Here is a 27604-nt window from a genome sequence, read left to right on the forward strand (position 1 = left end):
CAGCTATTAAAGAGGGGAAAAAAAATCTAAAGCGTTTTAGCCTTTTCCAAAGGAGAGCAGGCAGTATGATAAAGCCATTCATCATAGTCAGCTTAAGGTGGTAAAGCTCATGTCAAGCGTGGATTCCACAAAAGATTTCATGGGCTATTAGGTAAATACAGGTGTAAAACGGACCGAGTCCTGAAGATCACAGAGCCAATTACTGATAATGTTTAATTTCACTTCTCTAAGTCCCAGAAGTGCTTCTTTTTCTCCCTTTGCAGGTTTAAAATGTCCTAGGAAAATAGAGAAACATCTTCACAGATTGCTGTAAGATGTATCAGTATACTTTGTGAGGCAAAACCAATTAGCTATCCATTATCATTAGCTTGCATCCACCATGTGAAAAAAATCAGACTTATTTCTGATATGCATGATAAACCTAAATAGACAGCACTTTATTTTCAAGAGAGGTTTTTCTCAGGCATAGAAGAAAAGCCCTTTGAATATTGAGCCCGCTGTACCTTTCAAACAAAAATTTTGAACCTGCAGTTCATATCTGAAGTATAGATGATACATGACTGTCAGCATTTATTCAAGATTAACTTTACATGATAGAAACTCACTGGGTGCCTTATTTAGAACAAGTTCATCAAAGAATTTGCTGAATTGAAAGAATTTTCAGCACCCCCACAGCAGGGGCGGACTGACCATTCGCGCAACCGAGCAGTGCCCGAGGGCCCAGAGGCTCTGCTCGGTTGCCTGCCGCCGCATACTACAGCCCCTATGGGGCCCTGGTGGTCTAGTGGCTGCTTCCGCTATTCTCCCTGGTTGCACCGCTGTTTTTACAAAATGGCTGCCGAATCTTGGCAGCCATTTTGTAAACACAGCATTGCACTGGGCAGAGTAGAGGCAGCGGGTGGGCAGGAAAGAGGGAATATATTTCCTGCCCCTGAAGAAGCCACAGCCACTAGACCACCAGGGCCCTTCAAGGTAGGCGGGGACAGTGGCAACATGGTGGGAGGGAGGCAGCATGGCAGTGGTGGGGGCACTGGTGGTGGCAGCAGCAGCATGGCGGGGGGGGGGGGGGGCCCAGAGTAGTCTCAATGTCCAGGGGCCCAGAGTAGTCTCAGTGTCCGGGGGCCCAGAATACTCTCAGTCTACTCCTGCCTCACAGGTAAATAGCAGCATTTATATCTGTAGATTGGTATATATGTGTAAATGCCATTTTAGAATGGAGCTGTTTACACATGATATTTTGCTATGAGGTAATTACTAGCATTGATGCAGTTTACAATACTTGACACAGTAAAAGAAAAAGAAACCCAAACATATCCACTTTTGTCATAAATTAACAGTGAGATCAGTATTGTTCTTCCAGTGGTTAATAATGAGTTTAAAGACAATTGTTATTAGAAATCTGGGTATGAAGGGCCAACTAGTTCCATACAGCTAATTTTAATTAAACGGCAACTTCAATTTGTAAAATAGCAGATATCAGCCCAATACATTTGTAAATTAGGACATTTGTAAATTAAATGTGTCAAAATTCTAATAGAATTATTACAATACCAATACAAGTAATCCAGGGCCCCTTTTACAAAGCAGCAGTAAGCCCAATGTTCGTAGTCATAACCAGCACTATAAAAATATATTTATTTTTGTAGCGCCAGGGTGTACCCGGCGGTAAATGGGCACTGCTGCACGCTGCCCAGTTACCACTGGGTTAGCATGGGAGCCCTTACTGCCACCTCAATGGGTGGCAGTAAGGGCTCCCCCAGAAAATGGCAGCATGGCAAGTGTTTATTTATTTATTTGTAACATTTGTATCCCACATTTTCCCACCCATTAGCAGGCTCAGTGTGGCTTACATAATACCATAAATTCAATCGCCAGGTCCGGTAGATGTAAAACAAATACGGTATAAAATAAGGGTCAGGTAAGGTAAGAGTATACAAGTACAATAAGGGTCAAGGAAATAAGGAATATATAATGTCCAATACGATGTAAGGTTTTGATGCATTGCAGAGTTGAGGCATTTAAGTTGGGTCAGTAGGGTAGACCTTTACTTGCCGCATGGCCATTTCCTTCAGAAAAGAAAGACTATCCTTTTACCAACTGTGGTAAAAGGGGGACTCGGCACGTATCAAAAACACGCGCAGACACCAGCGCAGGCCCCCTTTTGCTGCAGCTTGGTAAAAGGGGCCCTCAATTTATTCCTGCACTTCTTTAACTTAACTGGGGTCGATAAGGAGTGGTGGTAGAAAAAAAGTAAAGACTGCATGATTGGCATTGTCAATGGTGATCTTTGCCCATACATCCACAGAAAGTGCCATTGATGGCCTGTCAAAATATCCCATAAATCTCATTGCCACATTCCTTGTGTACCTGCAGTGGCATTCCTAGGGGGGCTGACACCCGGGGCGGATCGCCGATGCGCCCCGCCCCCCGGGTGCAGCGCCCCCCGGAATAGCGCGACGCCCCCCCGGCAAAAGAACCCCCCCTGATCCTCTTGCGAAAGAACCCCCCGGGTGCACGTCGCTGGGAGGGGGTGCTGTGCGCCTGCCGGCTCTTCGTTTTCATGCTCCCTCTGCCCCGGAACAGGAAGTAACCTTTTCCGGGGCAAAGGGAGCATGAAAATGAAGAGCCGACAGGCGCGCAGCACCCCCCCAGCGGCGTGCACCCGGGGCGGACTGCCCCCACTGCCCCCCCCTCCCCTTGGTACGCCACTGTGTACCTGCACAAGCTTTACCAATAATCAATTGCAATACCTTATAAACTGAAGAGACCACTATAGTGGTTGCCATAAGCTTCTGAAACAAGATAGTTAACCACAATTTATCTATATATTATTTATTTAGATTTTACTCACACCTTGTTCAGTAGTAGCTCAAGGTGAGTTACATTCAGGTACTCTGGATATTTCTCTGTCCTAAGAGGGCTCACAATTTAAGTTTGTACCTGAGGCAATGGAGAGTTAAGTGATCTGCCTAAGATCACAAAGAGCAACAGTGGGATTTGAACTAGCCACCTCTGGATTGTAAGACTGGTGCTCTAACCACTAGACCACTCCTCTGCTCTTTGAATGGTCCATTGCAACTGATACACAATATTATGCATGATATCTGGAAGACCAAACTACTCTTTCAGCACCTGAAAAGTTTTTAAATTGCTAGTAACTAATAGTTGCTGCAAAAACCAAGGGCCTCTTTTACTATACCACGCTAGTGATTCCTGTTGCGGCAAATGCAAAGCAGCCCATTTGAATGGACTGGACTGCATTGCATTTGCCATGTGGGAATCACTAGCGCGGTTTAGTAAAGCCCCAAATTTGATTTGCTTGCCAAGCTGGTCAATGAATCGGTTTATTTCCTGTCATTATTTTAGGATTATTCCAGGTAATCAAAGCACCTGCCTCATATATATCTGTAACTTGTAACTGTTCCAGATGCTAAAGAGCTAGCCGATAATACTGAGTACCTTTAGAAAAGGCAGGAATTGCCGCCAAAAACATTAGATTCCTGCAAAGTAAGACAAATTGGCTTCCTTGTAACACAATGTGAATTCAATCAACAGCTACCATGTCTTAACAAAAAAGAAAAATAATAGTGGGTAAAGTTTGGCAAATTTGCACTGCCTAATCATTTTAGGGTCCGTTTTGCTAGGGTGCACTAATGATTAGTGTGTGCTAAATGCTAAGAAGCTCATTTTATAACAAGTAAAAGGACCCCTTTGTTTGGCGCAGCTTCAATGTAGCAATCAATGGTCGGCTGCACCAAAGAAACTTGAGAATTATACTTTCTAACAACTTATAGAAAGTGGCTGGAAGTGTTAAGGGAAGTGTACTTAAAACATAAGTTACCTTAGGAGCCAATTTCATCGTCATAGTCTCCATTCCCCCACCCCCCCACTCATGACAAATATAAATGTGACTAACTTTTAATTGAATTCTTTAAAGACCTTAACAAAGAATCCAAATTCTTTTGAATAGGTTCATCTAGTGTTCTCCCATACCAAATCCCTAAATACCTCAGATATCTTTCCTGCCACATAAATAGATATGATGCAATGTCCACCCTATGTATCAATTTAGATAAAGAGAAATATTCTCTCTTTCCCCAATTCACTTTATAGCCAGAAAAAAATACCAAACTGAATAATAAGTGACAATAATATAGAAACTGACTGGACAGTAATATATGCCAACAAATCATCTGCTTACAATTATAACTTTGGGGCCCTTTTGCCAAACTGCGGTAAAAAGTGGCCTTTAACGTGTGCTTATGCGAGTCATTCCTGCACGCTAGAGCCATTTTTCCTGCATAGGTAAAATGGCCTCTTTTTCTCTTTTTTGAATTTATGGCCACAAGCTCATTTTCCCATTAGTGTGTGAGCCCCTACCGCCACTTATTTTGTAGGCAGTAAGGGCTCACGTGATAATGTAGCTGCACTAAACGATTAATGCAGACACACCTACTCTCTGTCCTGACCCACCCCAGCGCTAAAAAATAAAATCTATTTTTTAGTGTGTGGGAAATGCGCGCCCCACAGTCAGGCATTTTAAAGTTGCGATAAGCACGTGTTAGAGCTTACCGCGGCTTAGTAAAAGGACCCCTTTGAACGTTACTGTGCAAATCTGAAACCTTCAATGGATACGGATGGGAAAATACCAAAAGGAGTATGCCAGTCCCTGTCCTGAATCTATTTTCTGTGTCTCAGATATGCTCCTTACCCTTCAAACTCCTTTCTTCACCCCTCTCTCTTATCTTCTCAAAATTGCCCGGAGGGAGCCAGCACAAGGACTTATTCCTCTCATCTATCAGCTAAACTTCACTTAATGCCCTTAACAGTGATGCTCAGGAAACGCATACAATTTTTTTTACACCTTGCCGGGAGGAAGAAAGATCCTGTGTTGAGGGGCATATTCTTGTGGTGAACATGAAGATCGGTTACTATTGGCTTTATTTTTTAAAAAATAGATGTTAGGTGGTCAGCAATGATTGTCAGCACTAAAGTCAGGTTTATCTGGAGGAACCCAATTGCACTAATATTGGCTGCTCCAAATTTTGACTGGCTAGACTGAGCCAGATATTCAGGCATACTTTTGCTTAGGTAAGTGCAACTGAATACTTGCTAAGGAAAAAGAGATAACATTAATTGAAAGTTTTTTATTTGCTGGCAGGTTTTTAATACTGACCTTTGTGTCTTCCCCATTCCAAGTTGAAATTATTCCACTGTCTTTGACGTTTACCACCTCTACTGGAAGTTTTCTGCTGGTGTTCTCATTGTAAAAGTTATTTTCTCACATCCCTTGAGACTCTATCTGTCTCCCTTCAGCGTCATATGTTGACCCCTTATTGTTATTATTAATCAATATTTAATTACTGATTTTGGGGGGGAAAAATCACTCAAGGTGGTGTAATCTTGAACCACTTTAGAATACATTGAAAAGTGGTTGCGAAAGCATTTGTGAGGGGATAGTTAATTGAGGGTAACAAAGCTAATATATCCATAACTTGGAGTGCTTTACCAGCTCATTTGGTGGAAAGAAACAGTATTGTATGGGGTTTGGTTTTATATGTTACCATTTTATGCAAATCTGTGTTATGACGAGAATTACATTAAATGAGCCTTTTATACGCTAAGTAGTCAGCAATTTTATAGTGAAAATTTCTTCCAGTCCTGTCAGACCTGTGTGCCTGTAGGCATGGCGAGATCCAGTTACGTTCTCAAAAGTGGAATTAAAGTTTATCAGAGCATCCATCATAATATGTAGTTTGCTTAAAATGCAAATATAAAATATAAGGCTTCAAAGATGGAACAGTTGAAGGTAATGTATAGAAAATCCAAGGGGACACTTTTATGGAATGAAATCCTTTTAAATTTACATTTCCGTCATTTCAATGAAAACAGAGAACAAACAAAGAGATTACAATGAATTTGCTTTAAATTTTCAACTTCTGAAATTGAATTTCATCACCTCTCAGTAGTCCTTCATTACAGTTCCTCATAGAATCAACAGTACATAACCAAGAAAGGAAAAATAATCAAGGAAGTAGGAAAACATGATATTAATAGATGCATTACCTCAGCCATTTTAGAAAGCTCAGTCCAGTCATCTTTGCTGTAGTTGCACATGATGCTTGAAATAATAATCTGCAAGTAAAATATACAGATGATTTTTTTTGTCTTCAGTATAGTTGCAATAAAACCCACATATGAACAGTAGCAGCATATTATCCCATGCTTCAAGAATAATAATCATTTTTATATAGGTGTTTAGATTAAACAGGAACAATAAAATCCCAGACAAATTCCACTGTGCACCATTACTGATAAGAAGGAAAGGGTTGCTATACTGTGAACATTTAAATTTTTAGATGCCCCATTCAGTCCAAGAAATACTAAAAATGATTTGTGCTATATAAAATATTTTCATAGTGGCACAGCAAATGCTACTTGTGTTTGGAACTGGAACAAACTAGCAGAGTACACAAAACCAAATAATCTGTGTTTGATGTTTAATTCATTATAAGAAAAGCCATTGGGCTGAACATGTGCTGAACCCCTCAGCCTTTCCCAATTAGCATGTGACGGGCTAAATAAGGCAGTATGTTGTGTAAGAGAAAGGAAAGGGTCAGCTGAATGGTTCCTGGGGTGTGGAGAGGGATCAATGAGGCTTGGTACTTAGTTGCTAATAAAGGCAAAGTGCACTCAAATTGTTTAGTGCCAGGACTGAGGGAGTTGGATTTCTGAATCTTTATTCTTTCCTCAATGGGACTCATGTTGGGCCTGTTTCATGTTGGCTGCACTGCCAGGATAGTAGTCAGGATGCTTTCCTGACAGTTTTAAGGGCTCCAGTATATGGTGCTCCAATAGGTGACCAAAGGGGTTTTTATAATAAGGTGTTAAGCCCTCATGTTTTTTTTTTTTTTGGGGGGGGGGGAGGCAGCGCTTACGGCAGAAAGGGGACAAGGTTTGGAAGCATGGTTATGGATGAGAAGAGGCCTCCTATGTTCCCCAGTGGTATCTGAAGCAGAGCATAGCATGATAGCTCAGTGGGTGTCCTAGCAGTCTTAGTTCCTGCTGGTTTTCTTGGCTGCTGGTTTCTTAACACTGCCAGTTTTTTTCAATTGTATTGATTTTACTGGAAGCTGAGTTTAGCATTGCAGGTACCTTAGGGTACAGTTTTGCAATGGGGTGGGGGCGGTATCTCTTAGCTTCTGGTGGATAGTTAGGTTGTGTGTATTGGGGGGGGGGCTGTTTTTTTGGTGTGGGTAATGAGGCTTAGAGAGCATGTCAGGGGTGGGTTTGTGAGGTAGGGTGGTTGTAGTGTAGTTAATGATTTTAATGTTGTGGTTTGAGAGTGCGGGGAGAGTTTTGTGGTAGGTGGGAGTATAGCACTGCAGCTTCATTGTAAGGGTGGGAATTAAGTGAGTATCAAAGTGAGTTTCTTGTCTTCTAGCTGATTTTGTGGAACAGGCAGAGGTGCAGAAATCATAGTACTGAGAATGTTTTTTCAGAGACAATTTTGATATGGAAAGCAGGAGTAAGGGCACGAGTGAAAAGAGTTTGTTGGTAGGATGGCAAGAGGGCAAATGTTCGAGGCTGAATGAAGGAAGGCAGGCAATTGATGTGAAAAAGTTTTTTTTTTAATTGTGAGAAGTGCTTGCACAGGGACAAGAGACTGAGCCCTTTACAAGTTTGGGGATGCGACTTGTTAGACTCTTCTAAGTCTCCTTTGTCATCTGATTTGGATTTTGAAGGAGTGAGCTGGTGGTGTTCTTGTATCAACTGGATCAGGAGCTTTGGATACTCGGGTGTCATGGTAAGAGCGTTTATTATGTGAACATCTGATCAGCGACCTAGAAGTTATGCTGAGATGGGTTGTCCAATATCTCAATGAATGCCATCCTACTTTGAGGTTTACTGGCAAATATGATAAGTTGGAGATTACATATCTGGATGTTCTAGTTAAGAGAGAGGAGACAGGTTTTGTAACAACAGTCTTTCGGAAAAGTACTGACAGAAACACTTTTTTGAACTACAGCAGTTGTCACCTGAGAAAACTGAAAGACAGTTTACCCCTCTCTCAGTTTTTACGATACAGGAGAATCTGCTCTCAAGAAAAAGATTTTAGAGAGAAATCATGGGATCTGAAGAAAAGACTATCGGAGAGAGGTTTCTCCATAACATATGATCAATAAGGCTTATAAGAGAGCTAGGTTTAACAACCAGGACTATCTACTATCTCCAAGATCTAAGGAAGATGACAACGAGGACGTTCTCTCGTGTGTGATGAGATTTACAGCTACGACTGCAAGATTGACGATGGTAATAAGGAAATACTGGCCTTTAATACAAACAATACCGGTGCTATCGGAAGCGAGATTGAGGTTTGCTTACAGTTGAGGCAGAAACCTTAAAGAGATTTTATCACCTGCGGTGTTAAGAACAATTCCGAGAGTGAGAGTAGAGGACCCAGGTCACTCCAGTTGTGGGGATTGTCAGATCTGTGATATTATGATATGCACTATGGAGTTTGTGGACTCGCAATCCGGTAGAAGGTTTATCCTACAATCAAGCACTACATGTACCTCTACTTATATAGTATACTGTATTCAATGCCCTTGTAAGAAATTATATATAGGGCAGACGTCAAGGAAACTTGTAACTCGTCTAAAAGGGCATAAAAGCAATATGAATACTAAGAAGGCTTCCGCCCCTTTAGCAGCACACTGCGAACAAGAACAACATAGTTTTGAATCTCTGTGCTGCGTTGTTTTACAGAAGTTGAAGTTAAATAACCGAGGAGGTGACAATAAGTGCCTACTTGTCCAATTGGAACAGAAATGGATTTTCGTTTACGGACAGTAGACCCGAGGGGTTTAAACTCCAGATGGTGTAATTTTTTCTAAAAGCAAAATTTATAGTCCAAGAAATGAGATCAGAATGTAGCCGCCTTCTGATTGGACATAACAGTTTGCCGGCGTCTGATGTCAGCCTGTAATAGGAGGCGTCATATTCTGGTGGATTTCATTGAGAGGCTGCAGCACCAAAGCGATGAACCGGATGCCATAGCACTGAAGTGTGAGAGGCTGTTTATTACAAGTTGCTGTGTGATTTTGAGACATTAACGGGATGTTTTGTGTCCAACAGGGATACCTGCCATGGACACTGAGGAAGTTCTGAAACTCTGGCCATAGTCAGCCGTGGCTAGTGGAGAATGTTGAGCATCCTGAAAAGATAAGTTTTGTTGAGTCTATTTGACCTATTACATAAATTAAATTTGGAGGGTTTTTTTTTTTTGCCAACGATGACATCAAGTGCTCCTTGAATGGACTAGCTGTGAGCCTAAAAGTAAGGAGCCTGTTCAGGCTTTTTCCTCCCCAAAAACTTTTACACTCACCGTTAATTATTAAGTATTAAGTATACAGCTAAAAACTAGATTATAGTCGCTTGTATTTTGAAGAGGACTATAGTGATGTTTGAATATATAGTTGTCCTCTTAAGCTCTGTGAACATGTTACAGAATAAATTTAGCGCATGGCCATTAATGCTGAAAAGAGAAAAATCGGCTATTTTACCCCAATGTAAAATGGCTTTAGCATATGGGAATAACATGTATAAGCATTCATTAAAGTCACTTTTTACTGCAGCTTAGTAAAAGGGACCCTTATTTATTTATTGATAAAAATTTATAACCCGCACCATCTACTATTTTGGGCTGTTCACAAGAATCACATTTAAGAGACAGTATGTGGCCCTGAGCTAGCTCTATGTCAGTCAGTTAGCACATGGTAAAATGTAGTGCAAAAGCTGGCTAAGGCTTCCATGTCCACTCCCTGCCCATGCCACACCCTATTGAGGGAAAAAAATCTGTAAAATACAGTAATGCCTGGTTTATCACATGGAAACAGTCAAACTACTGCAAAACCGCTTAATATGATCACATGGTAGCCTGTTTCTGCATGTTAACTACACATTAAACCCTGGATTTCTATATAGGTTGCCAAAAGTTGAGCACACAGATATGGATTCCAGATCCTCACCTATATTAATAAGCCATTAACAATCAATAATTGGTGTTAATTGGCAGCCATTTGGAGTCATGCGCAGATCTGCCCTGCATCCTAAATGCAAGCCTGAATTTTATAGTGTACAACTAAAAAGGGGCGTGGCCATAAGAAAGGCATGAATGGGTCAGGGGCATTATAGAACAGGGTCATTTATGTGTCCAACTGCCATTAGTTGCGTGCCAGCATATACATCAGGTTTCAGCAGGCGTAAGTGCCGTGCTAAAGTTAGATGCAAGATCTGCCCTAAGCTAGTATTCTGTAAAGGGCACTCTGCACAGAACATCCTTTGCAGAATACTAGTTTAGTGTGGATATTCCTGGCATCTAACTTTGGGCACCATGTATAAAATTCCCTTCCTCCCCATGTTCTTAATACCCTTTAGTAAAAGGGCCCTTTACCCCTGGATTCAATATAGCGTGCCTGGAAATTGGCGCCAAAATTGGCGTGGATTCTATAACAATGTGCATAATTTAACAAGCTGATGAGCGCTGATAACAGAACTTAACAAGCAATAATGAGCACTAATTGGCACTGATTGGAATCTAAGCACGCAACTCGCTAAGCGTATTCTTTAATGATGTGCGCCAAACTTCTAATGTGTGCAGGCAAAAATGGGCATGGTTATGGGTGGGGAAATGGGCATTTCATGGGCGTTCTGAAATTTATATGCCTAGTTATAGAATATGGCCCAGTGCACCTAAATCTATGCGCTGGGATTTAAGTCACATTTTTGTTGGTGTAAATGGATGTGCATAGATTTAGGCGCTGAAATATCAACTAAGCATATTCTATAATCGGTGCCTAAATCTAGTCACCAATTATAGAATATGCTTAGTCGACACTTAGTCTATTTTCTGTGAGAGGGTGAATGGATGGGGTTTTATGTATTGGATTATTAATAAAGCTGATCAGTGGCGTTCCTGGCCTGGATGGCACACGGGGCGGATCGCCGATGCGCCCCCCCCCCCCCGCTAAATTACACCTCCCCCCCTCCGGTGAAATGACACCCCCCCCCCTGGGTGCACGCCGCCGAGTTCGCTAACTTCGCTCGTTCGCTGCAGCTCCCTCTGCCCCGGAACATGTTATTTCCTGTTCCGGGGCAGAGGGAGCTGCAGCAAACGAGTGAAGTTAGCGAACTCGGAGCAGGCGCGCGCCGCGGCACCCCCCAGTGGCGTGCACCCAGGGCGGACCGCCCCCACCGCTTCCCCTTGGTACGCCACTGAAGCTGATACTAGTTGGAAAAATAGGAAACTAGAAGCAGGGTTTAGCTGAGAGCTGCTATTTAAGCTTCCAGCTTACAGAAGGCTGAATTTTGAAAGCAGATTAGAGAGGAATATTTTATCTTCCTGAGAGGAGATGGGGTGGGGTTTTAACTGTGGAGAGTGTAGTCCAAGGTCTTGACCAACAAGTGACTAAAAGGAGCTAAAGGGGTTTTTCAATACTGTAAAAGGATGCTTTGTTTCAAGTCATGGCAGGAAAAAGAAAGAGATTTTTCAATGCTATTAGGAAGCTGCTTTACAGGTTTTTGGCCAGAGACAAGGCTGAGGGAAACTAAAAGGATTTCTGTCAGGGAAGGGAACTGAAGACTAAAATCCAAAGGGAGCTAAACCCTCAATGGTATTTATTTGTACTTTTCCTGGAGAGAAGGGAAGGAAATCTCACCCACTAACACCTTTCTGCTCCAGGTGTAGGCACCAGGCACCATACATTTAAGAGATGAATGGAACTGACCCAAGGGGGGAGGCAGGTTTACTGCAGGTGAGGCCCCATATCAAGGCATGCCCTTGAGGTGATCTTACACCCATCCTCAGAGGGTTTCTAATCTAATTTTGTACTTGAGGTAATGGAGAGTTAAGTGACTTACCCAAGATCAAAAGAAGCAGCAATGCTAAGCAAACCAAGTTTTGATGGTTGTCAGCTGCGTGCTCTAACACTAGGCTGCTCCCCCAAAGTGACAGCTGCCTTTAATATTATAAATCACAATACATTGATTGCACATTTGAGATCTTTATGGATTGCAGGATGTTTTGAATTTTTTTTTAATTATTTTATTTATTCATTTTATATTACATTTATGTCCAATACATAAATGGGAAAGAAAAGAGAAAATATCAATTAAAACAAACATTAAGGAAAAATATCATCTTTGTTAGTCCACATTATTGCCCACAATTGGGGGATCCAAGATCAGGAAAACAATTTCAAAGAAAATAAGAAAAAACACAGAATGGTTAATCTTACAATTCATATTTTCTGAGGGAGGAAGGTTAATCGGTAATTGCAGCCGGTACAGTGGTAACTTAAAGGAAGTTGCTGCAGAGGGTTCTTCATCTGTTCTTTTAACTCCACAAACTCTTTTAATTTCCTGGGTTCAACAAATAAGTAATCAGGAAATAAAACACTTACAAGGGAATCGCACTAGGAAGGTCCCACCTAGGGCAATGATTCTTGGCTTAAAAGCCAAGAGTTCACACCTCCTAGTCTGCGATTCCCTTGATATGTCAGGAAATATATTTATCTTTGAACCAAAAAAAAAACTATCAGCCATATGTCAGAAATACAATTTCAAAACATTGTTCCTATCTAAATCAAAGGCAAAAGTCACTAATAATATAACTCTATATACAGGGTATTTTAGGAAAATGTATCTTTCTCAAGTTATTTTTCATTAATTGGTTCTCCAGAAGTTCCAATTTTTTACAACAAACATCTGAAGAAGAGAGTTATTCACACTCTGCAGCACTTCCCAAAGTGCGTCCATTGTGACATTTTTTGGCTTCACCAGGTCCAATTTCTCCACAGAAACTGCTCCAGATATCTTCGGGGGGAAGAGCTCACTCTCCAATCCCCCAGTTGGTTTATTATCCGGAGTCAGTGCTGCGCCAGGATCTCCTTGGATCGCGTGAAAATCCTAACCCACTTTGGGCGTTTCCACTGTTGACCTCCATAGCGAAGCGTTACTGTTTCCGGGTCTTGGAGAGGTCATGCCAACAGGGGGACTCAAAGTCACTCCCTCTCCACTGAGATTCGGCAATAAAGCCTTGCTGTTCCCCGAAGCAGGAACCGATATCCCCAACGTTATGACCCTGAATCTCTCCAAAGTAGACTGAGAAGTGGTGGGAACCCCAGCCATGTTCGAGGAGGACAACACCACGGCTTTGCCTTTCTTCTTCCCCATTCTATGGGGAGCGCACCTACTTCTTCAGGTATTCTGGTGTAAAACGGGAACTCAACTAACGTACATCCTCCCTCGACGCCATCTTGGATCCTCCAGTTTGGGACACTCTGTCTGGTTTCTCCGCAGAGGCCTGTCTGATATGGGTAACCCTTCAGCATAGCCCTCTGAGTCATTGAAACACGGAAGCCCCTCCACCACTTACAAGGTGGTGTCCCTTCGGAGGGGTTGAAACATTTTTTTTTTAATCGATCAACAATTTCAAGTGAAACTTGGAGATGATTTTTTAAAATAGCATGCCACATCTTAGTGTACAACAGAAAGAGTGGAGATGGCCATAGTGTATCATAAGTTTCAGCTCTTTCAGTTTTGTTATTGAATATGTATATGTTGACAATCTGTCAATGTTGGCTTGTTTTGGTGTTCATTAGAGGTTGCATGCTGATGACCTGTAATTGTTCACACCAACTGAAGAATATATAACTGTGATTGGATTACATAGTACTATGTATTAATACTATTAAGGCATGAATGAATACAGATAGGCTTTGTTGAATATTAAGAAAACACAAATTATGTTGTTAACTAGAACTGTCACTAAATATTGTCCTGAACACCTGCTATTTGAAGGGATTTTGATTCCAATTGTGAATGTGGTAAGAAATATAGGTATTTTGTTGGATTCAACTCTTGTCTATGAAGGCACAGTTGACAACAGTAATTAGAACAGCATTCTTTAAATTACATACGTTGTACTGGTTAAGTGTGGAGAATTTCCGTATAGTGGTTCAGAGTTTAATTACTCTACATTTTGATTATTGTAATGCTCTGTACTTAGGACTCCTGCAATCATGGTTATGAGCATTGCAAGTGGCACAGAATGATGCTGTTCATCTTTTGAGTATGACTTCCTGTTTTGATCATATTTCTCCTGTTCTTGCAAGTTTACCTTGTCTTCATATTAACTGGTGCATTAAATTTAAAGTGTTAGTGCTGATTCATAAAGTACTAAATAATGATGTACCTTTTTGTACTGCCTTTTATTGAGGATATCTTGTGCCTCCCAGATGTTAAGATCTGTGATTAAGTGTCTTTTGAATGTACTTCTGTTGACCAACTTAGATTATAAGATTATCGATCATGGATTATTTCTGTTGCTGTCCTAAGTGTCCTGGAGTGGGGGAGTGGCCTAGTGGCTGGAGCACCGGTCTTGCAATCCAGAGGTGGCCAGTTCCAATCCTGCTGCTGCTCCTTGTGATCTTGGGCAAGTCACTTAACCCTCCATTGCCTTAGGTACAAACTTAGATTGTGAGCCCTCCTGGGACAGAGCAATATCCAGAGTACCTGAATGTAACTCACCTTGAGCTACTACTGAAAAAGGTGTGAGCAAAATCTAAATAAATAATACTTTGGCATTCACTGTTAATAACAATGAGTCAGTTTGTTTATCTATGGTCTTTCTGGAGGCAATGGAGAGCATATCTGTTTAGATGTCTTTTCTTCTTTATAGAATCGTGAAGAGAAGAGCATTGACAATTTCAATGGTTTAGGGCATATTTCCTTACTGCATCTATGTTGTATTGATTTTATGTGATGTTGTTTTGATTTTGGTTAATAATTTTATATACATTTGTATTGTATTTTTATATTTTATCTAAAATTATATATATCTTAACTTGCTTAGTATTGTAGATAAAGCATGATATATATATTTTTTAAAGTCAATACGGGGGAACTTAATCAAGGTGTGGTAAAAGGTCGCTTTTTACCACACCTTGATGCCCCATGGGATTCAGCAATCTGCAGAATCCCAGTACAACCGGTGGCTGAATCTTGGAGAAAAGAATAATGCTGCTTGCAATCCACCTTGCAATCCCCCTTAGGGACTACCTTTAATATCATTGGTGGGAAGTTATCAGGGGGTCAAGTGGGTCTTCAGGCAGGAGGAATGCCTAGTCGCTCCTGCCCTGTCCATGCATTGACTTCAAAATGTTGTTCCTAACAGTAGTCTCATGTGACTACCACTAGGGGTCATATTTCCATATAAGGAATGTTCTGTTGTTGTTGTTGTTGTTGATGTTGTTTGTCTTAGGGGCAATGATACTATTCATGAGTAGCGTGCACTGTCTGCAAAGAGTGCACTATTTATGAAGATTGCACACTCTTTTTCTATAGTGTGCATGCCTGCAGTATTGGAAAACAGTGCATACAGATTGCAATGTAGCCACTAATACTAGCTAAGAGGTTGATATTCACAGCAATTTAACCGACCAGAAATGGCTCCTGGTTGGTTAAATCACTTGTGTGGGGTTATCGGCTGATATTCAGAGGCACTTTACCGGTTAATGCCACTGAATATCACCACAGATCTTTAATGTGAAAGCCGCCTATTTTGTGTGTGGTTTGGGAGCAAAGTCGGCACTTATGTGGTTAAGTGCCAATATTCAGAATTTAACCGCCTAAGTTAAGCAGCCATATTGGATCCCTGAATATTGCACTTAACCACATAAGAGATAGCTGTCTGCACAAACCCGAATATTCAATGCGGTACCTGATCATGGCCCGGCATTGAATTTCTTGGAATAACGCTGGCAGCGGCTAAAAAAACACTCTCCACAGCTGGCTTAATATCTATCCTTAAGTTGCTTCAAATTTTCAAATATGGAGAAACACATAATCCCAAACATATAATGACTTACTTCTATAAATGAAGGCATCTCCTTTCCCCCTAAAATCTCTTATTTTTAAACAACAGTAGAAAAGACACTATCCCTGTTGTCAGCCAGACCTCCATCAGGCTGATGGCAGCTTTTCCCTGTGCCCTGCTTCTGAAGTGCCAGAGCAAGAAGCAGCATGAAGCTACTGGCAACACATCCCACATGCTTCAGCAGCTAATTGACTGTCACCCAAGCAGTGACAATATAAGACCATAATGGTATACCCTGGTGTGCTTCATTGATATTATGAAATGATTTGTGCTTATAAAATGTCATTTTACAGTCTTTGGATCTGACCCATACCCTTATAGTGGGATGTCAGGTTCAAGAACATTTGCAGCTAATCAAAGAACAGAGATTTCCCCTTCATTTTAATAATATATCTTGGGACCCAGTGACCCACAGTGAAGAATAGCAACTCCCTCATTTTCTAGTGGTATTCTTGCCCAGAGAATAGTACTGACTCATTTAATAGGATTATGGGAAAACAATCAGTTTTACAGAACAGATTGATTGTTAGACAGCAAAATTGTTTAACTGCTGGTGTTTGTTGCCTAGGAAATTCGCCTTTTTTCTACCATTTCTGTCTTTACCCGCATTACGTTCTGCTGCTTCCCTCATCCTTTCTGCTCTCCCTCTCCTCTCTATCTTCTTCTGTAATAGTACTCTCAGCTTGGCAGTATCATAAAAGTTGGATGTTGCCTATGAAGTAATTGGAGGAGCCAGGTGCCTATAGAAATCAGATTTCCTGGGCCAAAGTTGAGCTGACTATGCTAATTTCCTTTGATATTCAGCTCCCAGGCTACTAATATATGTAGAGGAATAGCTGGAATTGCAGTTTAATTTGTAGCTCAGAGGCAGAGAGGTGCATAGTGATTATCCCTCACTGCCACAGGTTGTTGGGACAGCCTAAACTAAGATTTTCAATGTCTTGATACTGTTGTTATATGCTTTTAATATTTCAGTTATTTTAAGCAAAGAAGCAGGACTGTTTTAACTGCTGTTTCTAATTTTCTAGAAAAGTTGCCTTTTTTTTTTTCTATTGTTTCAATTTTTATCTGCATCTGGTCTTAGGCTTCCCTTATTCCTTCTTCTTCCTATCTCCACCAAGCAGGGATAATCCCTTTTGTGCATCTGTAAAGTGCTGCATGCACCTTGTAGCACTACATAAATGCTTATTAGTAGTAGTGATGGTAGTGTATAGTATTTACTACCATCTTTACTGATCCAACTCAAAAATCCAGGTAACAGTTGAACATTTATCCAACGGGATTGGTATATACAGTTCATATAAAGGAAGTCATATCCAATTAGCCTCGATTATAAGTCCATCCCATCCCAGACCTGTGGACCCACTTAATGTTGAGCAAAGTCAGACCAAGAGTGGGGCTCCTCTGCGCTCACTCCTTTCCTGCCTGGGGTGATTTTTTTCCACCAGATGCTCCTTTCTCACATGCCTGGATTCCCACTCAGGGAAACTTGTTCCTATTAGCTCTACTCCTTAGCAGAGGTTAAACTTGACCTGTAGTTGCAGAGATCCACCTCTCCAGGTTTGAGATTCCCCCTTGGTGCTTAGGGTCTTGGTTGAGGCTGGGCAACCAGACTCCGCTCTAACAGTGCTTAATGCTTTTATTTTTCTTTTCACCCCCACCCCCTCAGGCTGGGTTTCCTCTATCTCCACCTACATTAGAAAGCTCTTCTAGCTCCCATTCACCATAGTGACCCCCAGGAGACTATTACACCCCTGTTCTGCAGCAGGGAAATCTCCTTTGGGGTTACATTTACAATGTTTGATAGATCACCGTTTGTCAGAACACCACTAGGGTGATGTATAGAACTAAGTAGTTAGCTGTGAATAACAAGGACAATGTATTAAAGTGTAAAATTGCACCACAAAAGCAACCAGTAGGCAAACTTATAAGGGAACCGAAGGGAAGCTGGCTGCAGAAAACTCTACCACAAGCTAGGAAATATCTCAGAGAGTCTCCAAATTATTAGAGAACAATCAGGAGAAAAAACACTTAGGAGAAAAGCCAGGATGTTACCACCTTTTAAAATTTCCTGCAGGAACTTTCAAGATGCAAATCAACAGAGAGGGAATTCCTCAATAAGTATGCTAGGCAGTGAAAGGCAGAGTTGCAAGACTAGTCCAGTGTAATATAGACATAGATGAAATAACAAGTTAGTTTACTTGTCAAGACATTAACACCCATTGAAGACTGTAAGGAACAAGAGCAGATGCCAGATAAACAAGAGGTCTGTATAGAATGCAGAATGAGCTAACATTAAGATCTTTAAATTTCATCTTGTATAAGACAAGAAGCCATTGTCTCTATCAGCGGGGGTGGGGTAACATGATCAGTTTTTTTTTTCTATTAAAAAGAAGCAAGAGAGTGTACCAGTTGGAAACACTTCAATCAGTACACAGGTATACCCCCCACCTCGCCTAGAAGAGTTGTAATAATCTACCTGATTAATCACCAAAGCATGTAAGAGTATGGTCAGAGCTCTATGGTCAACACACGGCCTAATATTTGAAGGGAAAGAAATAATTTCTTGACAATGTAGGAAATGCAGTGGGCAAATAAGAAATTATTTTCCAAAATCACACCCAGTGAGGTTATAAAGTCTTTTATTGATATTGAGCAACTGATAATGTGAGGGTTAAATGGAAGGAGCCTATATTATTTTTGAAATTGAAAGAGCTTTGGAGGGAGCCCTGAGGGTGTGTGTCCTTTATTCTCCTTAGGGCACAAATTATCATGCATGTCTAAGCCATTGCACATGCACACCCTATCAGTAAAGACTGCACACTATGTTCAAAGAGGGTCCACTTTGTGCACATAATCCCCCTGGATTCTGTATATGGTGCCCAAACTTGGGTACAGAAATTTAACTAAACTGGTTCACAATTCAATTAGTGCTTACAATTGGGTTCTAATTGGCACTAATCAGCATTAATTTGGAATTGCATGCACATCTTGCTACACACTATTCTATAACAGTATGTACTCAAATACTATAGCGTGTAACCCAAAAGGGGATGTGACTATGGGAGAAGCATAGGTGAGTCAGGGGCATTCCTAAAATTTGCATGCAGTGTTATAGAACACCTAAAAGCAAGTGCACCTAAAAGCAAGTTCCATTAGGCACAGATCTTGGTGCCCAAATTGGGTGCTGAAATTGGCACTCAATGTATTTCTATATTGGGCATTCATCTTTGAGTACCTATAATAGAATAGCATTGAATGCTGATTTTTTTTTAGCACCATTTACTGAATCTAGCCCAATATTCACTCTTTAAGAAGAGGGCACACTGTTAATGACATTTGTTGGAAACAAACAAAAAGAAATAATGCCAAAAGAAAATGACACAAATTTTCTGGGTGCCCATCCCTAATAACTAACTGATTAACAAGACAGCAAAAAGGCTATCCTAAGTAAACCAGCAATACTTAGATAACTCCTGGCAGATCGCAGGTTGTTCCAATATTCAATGTTGATATCTGGGTAGGGCCTGTGAGAACTTGAGCATAAATCATAGATAATTTTAAAAACCATACATGCAACTTTAAATCCGGTGATAAGATCCCAATCTGCACACTCAAACACTATGTGAAAAAAATATCATAGAGGGGGCATGCCTGGGGGTAGACAGTGGGCATTTATGCATTAATCACGTGCTAATTTATGCATTATGCATTAATCACGTGCTAATCTTATGCACATGTGCATAAGATTAGCACGTGAGCCCTTACTGCCTACAAGATAGGTGTCGGTAAGTGCGCAAATGCTAATTTTGTTTGAGGGTCGCATGCTAATGGCTGCGTGTGTGCATGGCCCTTAATTCAAATAATGGAAAATCGGCCATCTTACTGCTGTGGAAAAAAAAATCTTTTGTGTATGGGAAAGACCTGCATAAGCTTTTTTAAAATAATAGCACATAGGATTTTCATGACTAGAGCAGTTAATAGTGCTTTATTCTAGGACCCAACACATGCTGTGTTTTGACATCACAGTGCCTGCATCAGGAGTCAATCTACAACATCAAAAAAATGAAATAGAAATAGCAGCATTTAAACAGACAGACTACTGTGAAAACATTAGTAACTAAAATACATTCAATTTACTTGGATGGTGACAAATACAGAATGAATAATGTGTCCACATAGTGAGATGTATGTGATTGAACAATGTGAACGAGCCTTTAATGTCAAATAAAATGGCTACACATAGACGCACATAAGGACATGCTAAGGCCACTTTTTTACCACAACTTAGTAAAAAGTCCCCTAAGAAACAATAATAATAAAAATTCAAGGAAATAAACTACCAAGTGGTAGAAGCTACCACATTACTATACACCTTCAAAGACTGCAGCAGATGATACTACCATAGATGTCCTCCTAGATACCAAAAAACGAAGTAAAGAGTGAGGGTTCCCAAATATAAACTTATGTGATTGATATTGTATAACGCATTAGAAGGGAAATTTCAGATTAAAAATGCTCTCAACTGAATTACATCTGGTTTAAGCAATAAGAACTGCTTATGCCTTTTCTGAGTTTCAGTGAAATATCTGGAAATACCAAAATCTTCTTTCCCATAAATATTTTTCTCATTAGATCTGAAATAATTTCTATGCAAAAAATCCCTATCAACACTTGTAGTGAGAGTTACAACCAGTGTCGCCTTGCAGGCTCAATGTGGCTTACAGAGATCTGTTATGGCATCGCCGTAACAGAGAAGTAATACACTTGGTGTTACAATGGAATAAAGAAGACAAGAGGATCAGGTTATATAGTTGTACAGTGAGACATTCTGAATAAAGGAGTGTAAGGGTTGTGTTCTAGTCATTATGGGTTTTCGTGGTAGGCTTTGTTAAAGAGATAGATTTTCAAAGCTTTGCGGAAGCTATTTAATTCGTTAATCGTTTTCAAGTGAGTTGGTAGTGCGTTCCACATCTTCGTGCTCATGTAGGAGAAGCTGGACGTATGTGTTAGTTTGTATTTGACCCATTTACAGCTGGGGAAGTGTAGGTTGAGAAAGGTGTGGGAAGATCGTTTGGCATTTCTAGGTGGGATGTCCACGAGATCTAGCATGAAAGTGCAAAACCCCTAAGAAAGAACCCACACTGGCTTCCACTCAAAGAACGTACCATGTTCAAAATATGCACAATTGTTCATAAAATCATTTATGGAGACGCCACGACCTATTTGACATTCCAGAACCACAGACATAGCCAGAAGTCCATTTTTGGGATATTCTCTCCCCCTCCCCCCACAGCCATAGTTGCAGCCACCTCTACAATAAAATATTATCTTTTCTGGCGGGTATGCCAAGCACATGCTCAGTTCAGGTCTAACTATATCTATATCCCGTTCAAACATGATCTAACAGAAATCACAAATGAAATCAAACACAGCCTCCAAATCATGAATTCATGGGCAGATGCATTTCAATTAAAATTAAACGCAGAAAAAACACGTCTCATCCTCTCATCACAATATAACACGTATAAACCCACCACTATAAACACCCCAGACTACACCCTTCCTGTCCCAGATAGCCTGAAAATTCTTGGAGTCACAATTGACCAAAATCTCACACTAGAAAGTCATGCAAAAAATACTACAAAGAAAATGTTCCATTCAATGTGGAAACTCAAAAGAGTAAAACCTTTCTTCCCAAGGGAAATATTCCGCAGCCTGGTACAATCAATGGCACTAAGCCACTTAGATTATTGCAATGCAATCTATGCCGGATGCAAAGAACAAATCATCAAGAAACTCTAAACTGCTCAAAAGACAGCGGTCAGACTCGTAATTGGAAAAACGAAATACGAAAGTGCCCAGATCCCTAAGGGAAAAACTACACTGGCTCCCACTTAAAGAATGTATTGCGTTCAAAATTTGCACCTTGGTTCATAAAATTATTCACGGTGAGGCCCCGGCCTACATGTCAGATCTCATAGACCTACCAACCAGGAACACAAAAAGATCAGCACACACATTCTTGAATCTCCACTACCCTAGCTGCAAAGGACTAAAATATAAATAAACATACGCATCCAGCTTCTCATACATAAGCACCCAACTATGGAATGCACTACCAAATGCAATAAAAACAATACACGACCTAACAAACTTCTGAAAATCACTAAAAACCAACCTGTTCAAAAAGGCATAGCAGAATGACCCAACCTAATTACCAGACAACGAAACTACACTGGAACTGGACTAAACCAAACTCTCTATACTTGACTGCTTCACTTACTCTGACACCAAGGAACTTTAATGCAATTCCACTTTATTTCTCATTCCGGAATTGAACTCTTTATACTTGAATGCTTATTCTACTCTGTCACTTATGAATTCTAAAGCAACATCACGTTGTATTTCTCATCCAGGATATGGCGACCGCCACTACGGCATAATGTAAGCCACATTGAGACTGCAAATAGGTGGGAAAATGTGGGATACAAATGCAACAAATAAATATTGAAATAAATAACTGAGTACTACTACTACTACTTAACATTTCTAAAGCGCTACTAGGGTTACGCAGCGCTGTACAATTTCACAAACAGAGACAGTCCCTGCTCAAAGAGCTTACAATCTAATATGGGTGGGAGACCCAGCATTAGTGGCCAAAGCGTACCTATTGACTTAAATGCTGTTCGTTCAACACAGGCGGGACTCATGCAGGAGATATCTTCAGCCATGAAAGCAGAGAGGGCCTCAGCTGAAGGTGAGGGGCCCAGGCCCCAAGGCTCACTGGCTATGCCACTGCCCTGAACACTGAGATAATGGTACTAAAATAACACCTCTATCATGACCAGATCACATTCTAATCAAATTTTCTCTGAGTAACCTCATGAAACAAATGGTACCTCACTGGGTATGTAAGGACATCAGAGTCAAGAAAAAGCTGACTGCTGAGAACTTCCTAGAGGCCTTGGACTATCCATGTGAGGATCAAAAGACGACCACAGAGTCAAAGCAGATTGATATTTGGAATACACCTTTAGCTAAGATTCAAAAGAAAACTCTACTACTAAAGGTCTTAAGTTCCACTCAAAAATGCTCACCAGTTCCCAGTCTACAACATTGTCTCCTATTCCATGGGTTTTTAATTTTCTCAGGAGTCCCTTATGAGGGTCTTTGTCAAAAGCTTTCTAAAAATCTAGAAACATTACCTCAACCAACTCACTATTATACACATATTTATTCATGCCTTCAAAGAAATGTAGCAAATTGGTGAGGCAAGATTTCACTTGGCTGAATCCATGACTCTGTCCCATTAAGTCATGTTTGTCAATGTGTTCAGTAATTGTAATGTGTAACATAGTAGTTGATGGCAGATAAAGACCTGTACGGTCTATCCAGTCTGCACAACAAGATAAACTGAATGTATGTGCTACTTTATATGTATACCTGACCTTGATTTGTCCTTGCCATTTTCAGGACACAGACTGTAGAAGTCTGCCCAGCACTAACTGTGCTTCCCAATTACCGGTATTGCCACGCAATCTCCGTTAAGCTTCTGTGGATCCATTCCTTCTGAACAGGATTCTTTTGTGTTTATCCCACGCATTGTTTAATTCAATTTCTGTTTTCATCTCCACCACTTCCTGCAGGAGGGCATTCCAAGTATTCACTACCCTCTCCATGAAAAAATATTTCCTGACATTTTTCCTGAGTCTTCCCCCCCCCCCCTTCTACCTCAGTTTATGTCCTCTAGTTCTACCGCCTTCCCATCTCCCGAAAAGGTTTGTTTGTGGATTAATACCTTTCAAATATTTGTATGTCTGTATCATGTCACCCCTGTTTCTTCTTTCCCCCAAGGTATACATGTTCAGGTCAGTAAGTCTCTCCTCTTACGTCTTGTAATGCAAATCCCATACCATTTTTGTAGCTTTTCTTTGTACCGCTTCAAGTCTTTTTACATCCTTAGCAAGATACAGTCTCCAAAACTGAACACAATACTTCAGGTGGGGTCTTGTTTCTATCATTTTGCCCAGCGCTGACATCAAGCTTACCAGTCTGTAATTTCTCAGATCACCACTGGAATTCATAAATCTGCGTGCATCCATTTACACCAATGAAAACCTGGCGTAAATCCCGGTGCATAGATTTAGGCGGACTGCCATACTCTACAACTATACACAAAGATTTTGGAATGCCCACAAAATGCCTATAAAAATATCCCTTTTGAACTGCATGCATTTCTTTTGAACTGCGCACTTCACCATTTAGGGGCAGTTTACTATAGAATGCGCTTACCGAGTTGTGCGTTTAACTTGCAATTATTGTCAATTAGTGCTCATTATTGCTTGTTAATTCCTGTTAAAAATGTTGATTTGCTTGTTCAGCCAATTAAGTTACACACATAGTTTTAGAATGCACCTGGATTTTGGCACGCAAATCTAGGTACCATATATAGAATCTGGCCCTTAGTGTGCACAAACGATTAGCTTGTGTTAATTGCTAAGAAGCCCATTTTATTCCTATGGGCTTCTTAGCATTTAGTGCACACCAGCCACAGGGGGAAAATAGGGACCTGCCCCCCCCCCCCCCCACTGTGCTCAGGCCCCCTCCAAACCTGCACTGCAATTGTTAAATGGCTGGTGGGGATGCCAATGCCCTGACAGCCAAAGAAATTCCTTACTGAGCTGCTCCCTTCCCTTACCTCCTCATGCGGCTTCAGTAACACGGAAGTCAGTGGGGTGCCTCCAGCTGTCGAAGCTGGGATTCGTTACGCATACTCAGTTCCTGCAATAACTGGAGACACCCCCACAGACTTCTGGGTCACTGCAACAGCAGGGGAAGGAGGAGTGCAACTCATGAGGGAATTTCTTTGGCTGGTGGGGCTTCGGCATCCAAGCCAACAAAAATGGCATTTTTAACACACGGGGGAGGGGGGAGGGGAGGGGAGGGAATATATTGCCCCTTCAGTCCACCTCTCGCCCCCTCCCAAATCGGAGGGCTGGTTAATCCTCTGACACACACGTGGAGGGGCATAATCGAACACGAAAGCCCATCTCCATGGGCGTCTATGTCCGAGAATGGGTACGTGAAGGGGTGGGACAGACCGTATTTTTGAAACAAATGGGCGTAAATCTATAATTTCGAAAATACGGTTTGTACGGACCAAAATGCCATGGATTTAGTCATTTGTGAGCTGGGCGTTTGTTTGTTTTTTAGCAATAATGGAAAATAAAAACGCCCAGCTCAGAAATGTCCTAATCCAAGCCATTTGGTCATGGGAGGGGCCGGGATTCGTAGTACACTCGCCCCCCTGACATGCCAGGACACCAAATGGACACCCTAGAGGTCATTGCGGTGGACTTCAGAAAACACTCCCACATGCATAGCTCCCTTACCACAGGTGCTGAGCCCCCAACCCCAACCCCCTCCCCCAAAACCCACTACCCACAAATGTACAACACTACCATAGCTCTTAGGGGTGAAGGGGGCACCTACATGTGGGTACAGTGGGTTTTGGAGGCCTCCCATTTACCAGCACAAGTGTTACAGGTGGGGGGGATGGGCCTGGGTCCCGCCTGCCTTAATTGCACTGCGGTACCCACTAAAAGTGCTCCAGGGACCTGCTTACTGCTGTCAGGGAGCTGGGTATGACATTTGAGGCTGGCATACAGGCTGGCAAAAAGTTTTTTATTTTTATTTTTTTAGTGTGGGAGGGGGTTGGTGACCCCTGGGGGAGTAAGGGGAGGTCATCCCCCATTCCCTCCGGTGGTCATCTGGTCAGTTTGGGCACCTTTTTGAGGCTTGGTCGTGAAAATAAAAGCACCAAGTAAAAGCGGCGAAATACTGATTAACGCTGCTTTTTTTCCATTATCCGCAAAAGCCGGCCATCTGGTAGCCACGCCCATGCCCGCCCATGTCCCACCTTCGCTTTGCTGCCGACAGGAAAGCGGCGATGGTGTCAAAAAAGCAGCTTTCGATTATACCGATTTCGCCACTTTTGCGAGATTGCCGGCCATCTCTCGATTTATGTCGGAAGATCGCCGGTGATCACTTTCGAAAATAAGCCTGCAAGATAACATTTTTAGCATGCAAAAGGAACCAATCACCCCATTCCCTAGCTAAGAAAAGGGGTAGTCAAATCTGTACCATCCACTTCCATTAGGGAACTCCCAAAGGTTTGTCTGAGCCCCAGTCAGAGGAGGAGAGGGATTTACTTCTTCCTGCTAAGTTGAATATAAGTGCTGGTATAGCTTATAACTATTGGGACCTAAAGTTCATTTATTGAATTCATGCAGGGGTTAATAGATCAATTCCTGTTCAGAACTCGCCATAACAAAATTGTCCATTTATTTACACGGATACTTTTGGCCTATTCATCCTAGATTTTCAAGTTTATTTAGAACTTTCTATCCCGTTCATCCAGCAAATGTCTGAGCGCCGTACAATCTAAATAAAAGGGGAGCAGTAAGGAGGAAGAAGATATCAAAGTTAGGGGAAAGGAGGAATTACAATTTCTAAAGTAAAGGTGGGGGGGACATAGTGACAACTATGCATTCCAGGGTCATACCATTCATGACACAGCACTGAAACACCACTGCTCACTCTGCTTACAAAACTAAGGGAGGAACTTGCTACCGGCAAGAACATACTACTCCTCCAATTTGATATGTCAAGTGCATTTGATATGGTCAATCACAATATTGGGAGTAGGAGGCAATGTACTGCAGTGGTTAAGGGGTTTTCTCACACATCGATCGTACAAAGTCAAAGTGCATTCGCAATTCTCATCGGCATGGAGTGCAGACTGTGGTGTGCCTCAGGGTTCTCCTCTGTCGCCTATCCTTTTCAACCTTATGATGACCCCACTGGCAATCACATTAGCTAAATTGGGACTCAATCTGTATATCTATGCTGATGATGTTGTAGTATATATACCATTCTATTCTAAAGTATCCGAGATTATTAATTCCATCAAACACACCCTGCATGTTATGGGCTCTTGGGCAAACGCTTTTCAACTAAAGCTTAATACAGAAAAAAAACACACTGCCTTGTACTGTCTTCGCAGCGCAAGTTAATTCATCCAACTTCTGTTACTGTTAAAAATCTCATCCTTCCTATCTCTGATCAATTGAAGATTTTGGGTGTTATCTTTGACCTTTTTTTAACATTTGAAAGTCAAGCAATGGCGCAAACAAAGAAGATGTTCATCATGATGTGGAAGCTGAAATGGGTAAGCCACCTCTTCGCGAGGCATCTCTTTAGAAATATGATACAATCATTAGTACTTTGTCATACTGACTACTGCAGGGTTAGCAGGGTTAGCAGGGTGTAAAGACTTTGTTTTGAGGAAATTACAGACTACCCAAAATACAGCGGCAAGACTTATCTTCGATAAAGCCTGGTTCGATAGTGCAAAGCCTCTTCTTACTAAACTTCACTGGCTTCCAATCAAGAAGCGAATTGTATTCAAGGTTTGCACCATGGTACACAAAATCATCAAGGGACTGTACCAAGTTACATGCTGAACATGATCGACTTGCCTGACAGAAATGTTGACCCAACATCTCTATTATATCTCACCTTGCATTACCGAAGCTGGAAAGGATGTAAGCATGGCTCTATTCAGGCGTCAAGCTTTCCCTTCATCAGTGCGCACAACTG

General features: G+C 41.4%; 1 protein-coding gene across 3 annotated transcripts in view; it reads right to left on the minus strand.

The window, feature by feature from the left end:
• Nucleotides 1-27604, minus strand: part of DPYD (dihydropyrimidine dehydrogenase) — a 1476885-nt gene that overhangs the window by 436205 nt on the left and 1013076 nt on the right. For all 3 annotated transcript variants that reach the window (XM_030205306.1, XM_030205305.1, XM_030205304.1), the window contains one exon: nucleotides 6067-6135. In XM_030205306.1, the coding sequence (XP_030061166.1) occupies nucleotides 6067-6135 (69 nt within the window). The remainder of the gene's footprint in view (nucleotides 1-6066; nucleotides 6136-27604) is intronic.

The sequence above is a fragment of the Microcaecilia unicolor genome, chromosome 6, assembly GCF_901765095.1.
Source record: "Microcaecilia unicolor chromosome 6, aMicUni1.1, whole genome shotgun sequence".
Classification (NCBI taxonomy): Eukaryota; Metazoa; Chordata; class Amphibia; order Gymnophiona; family Siphonopidae; genus Microcaecilia; species Microcaecilia unicolor.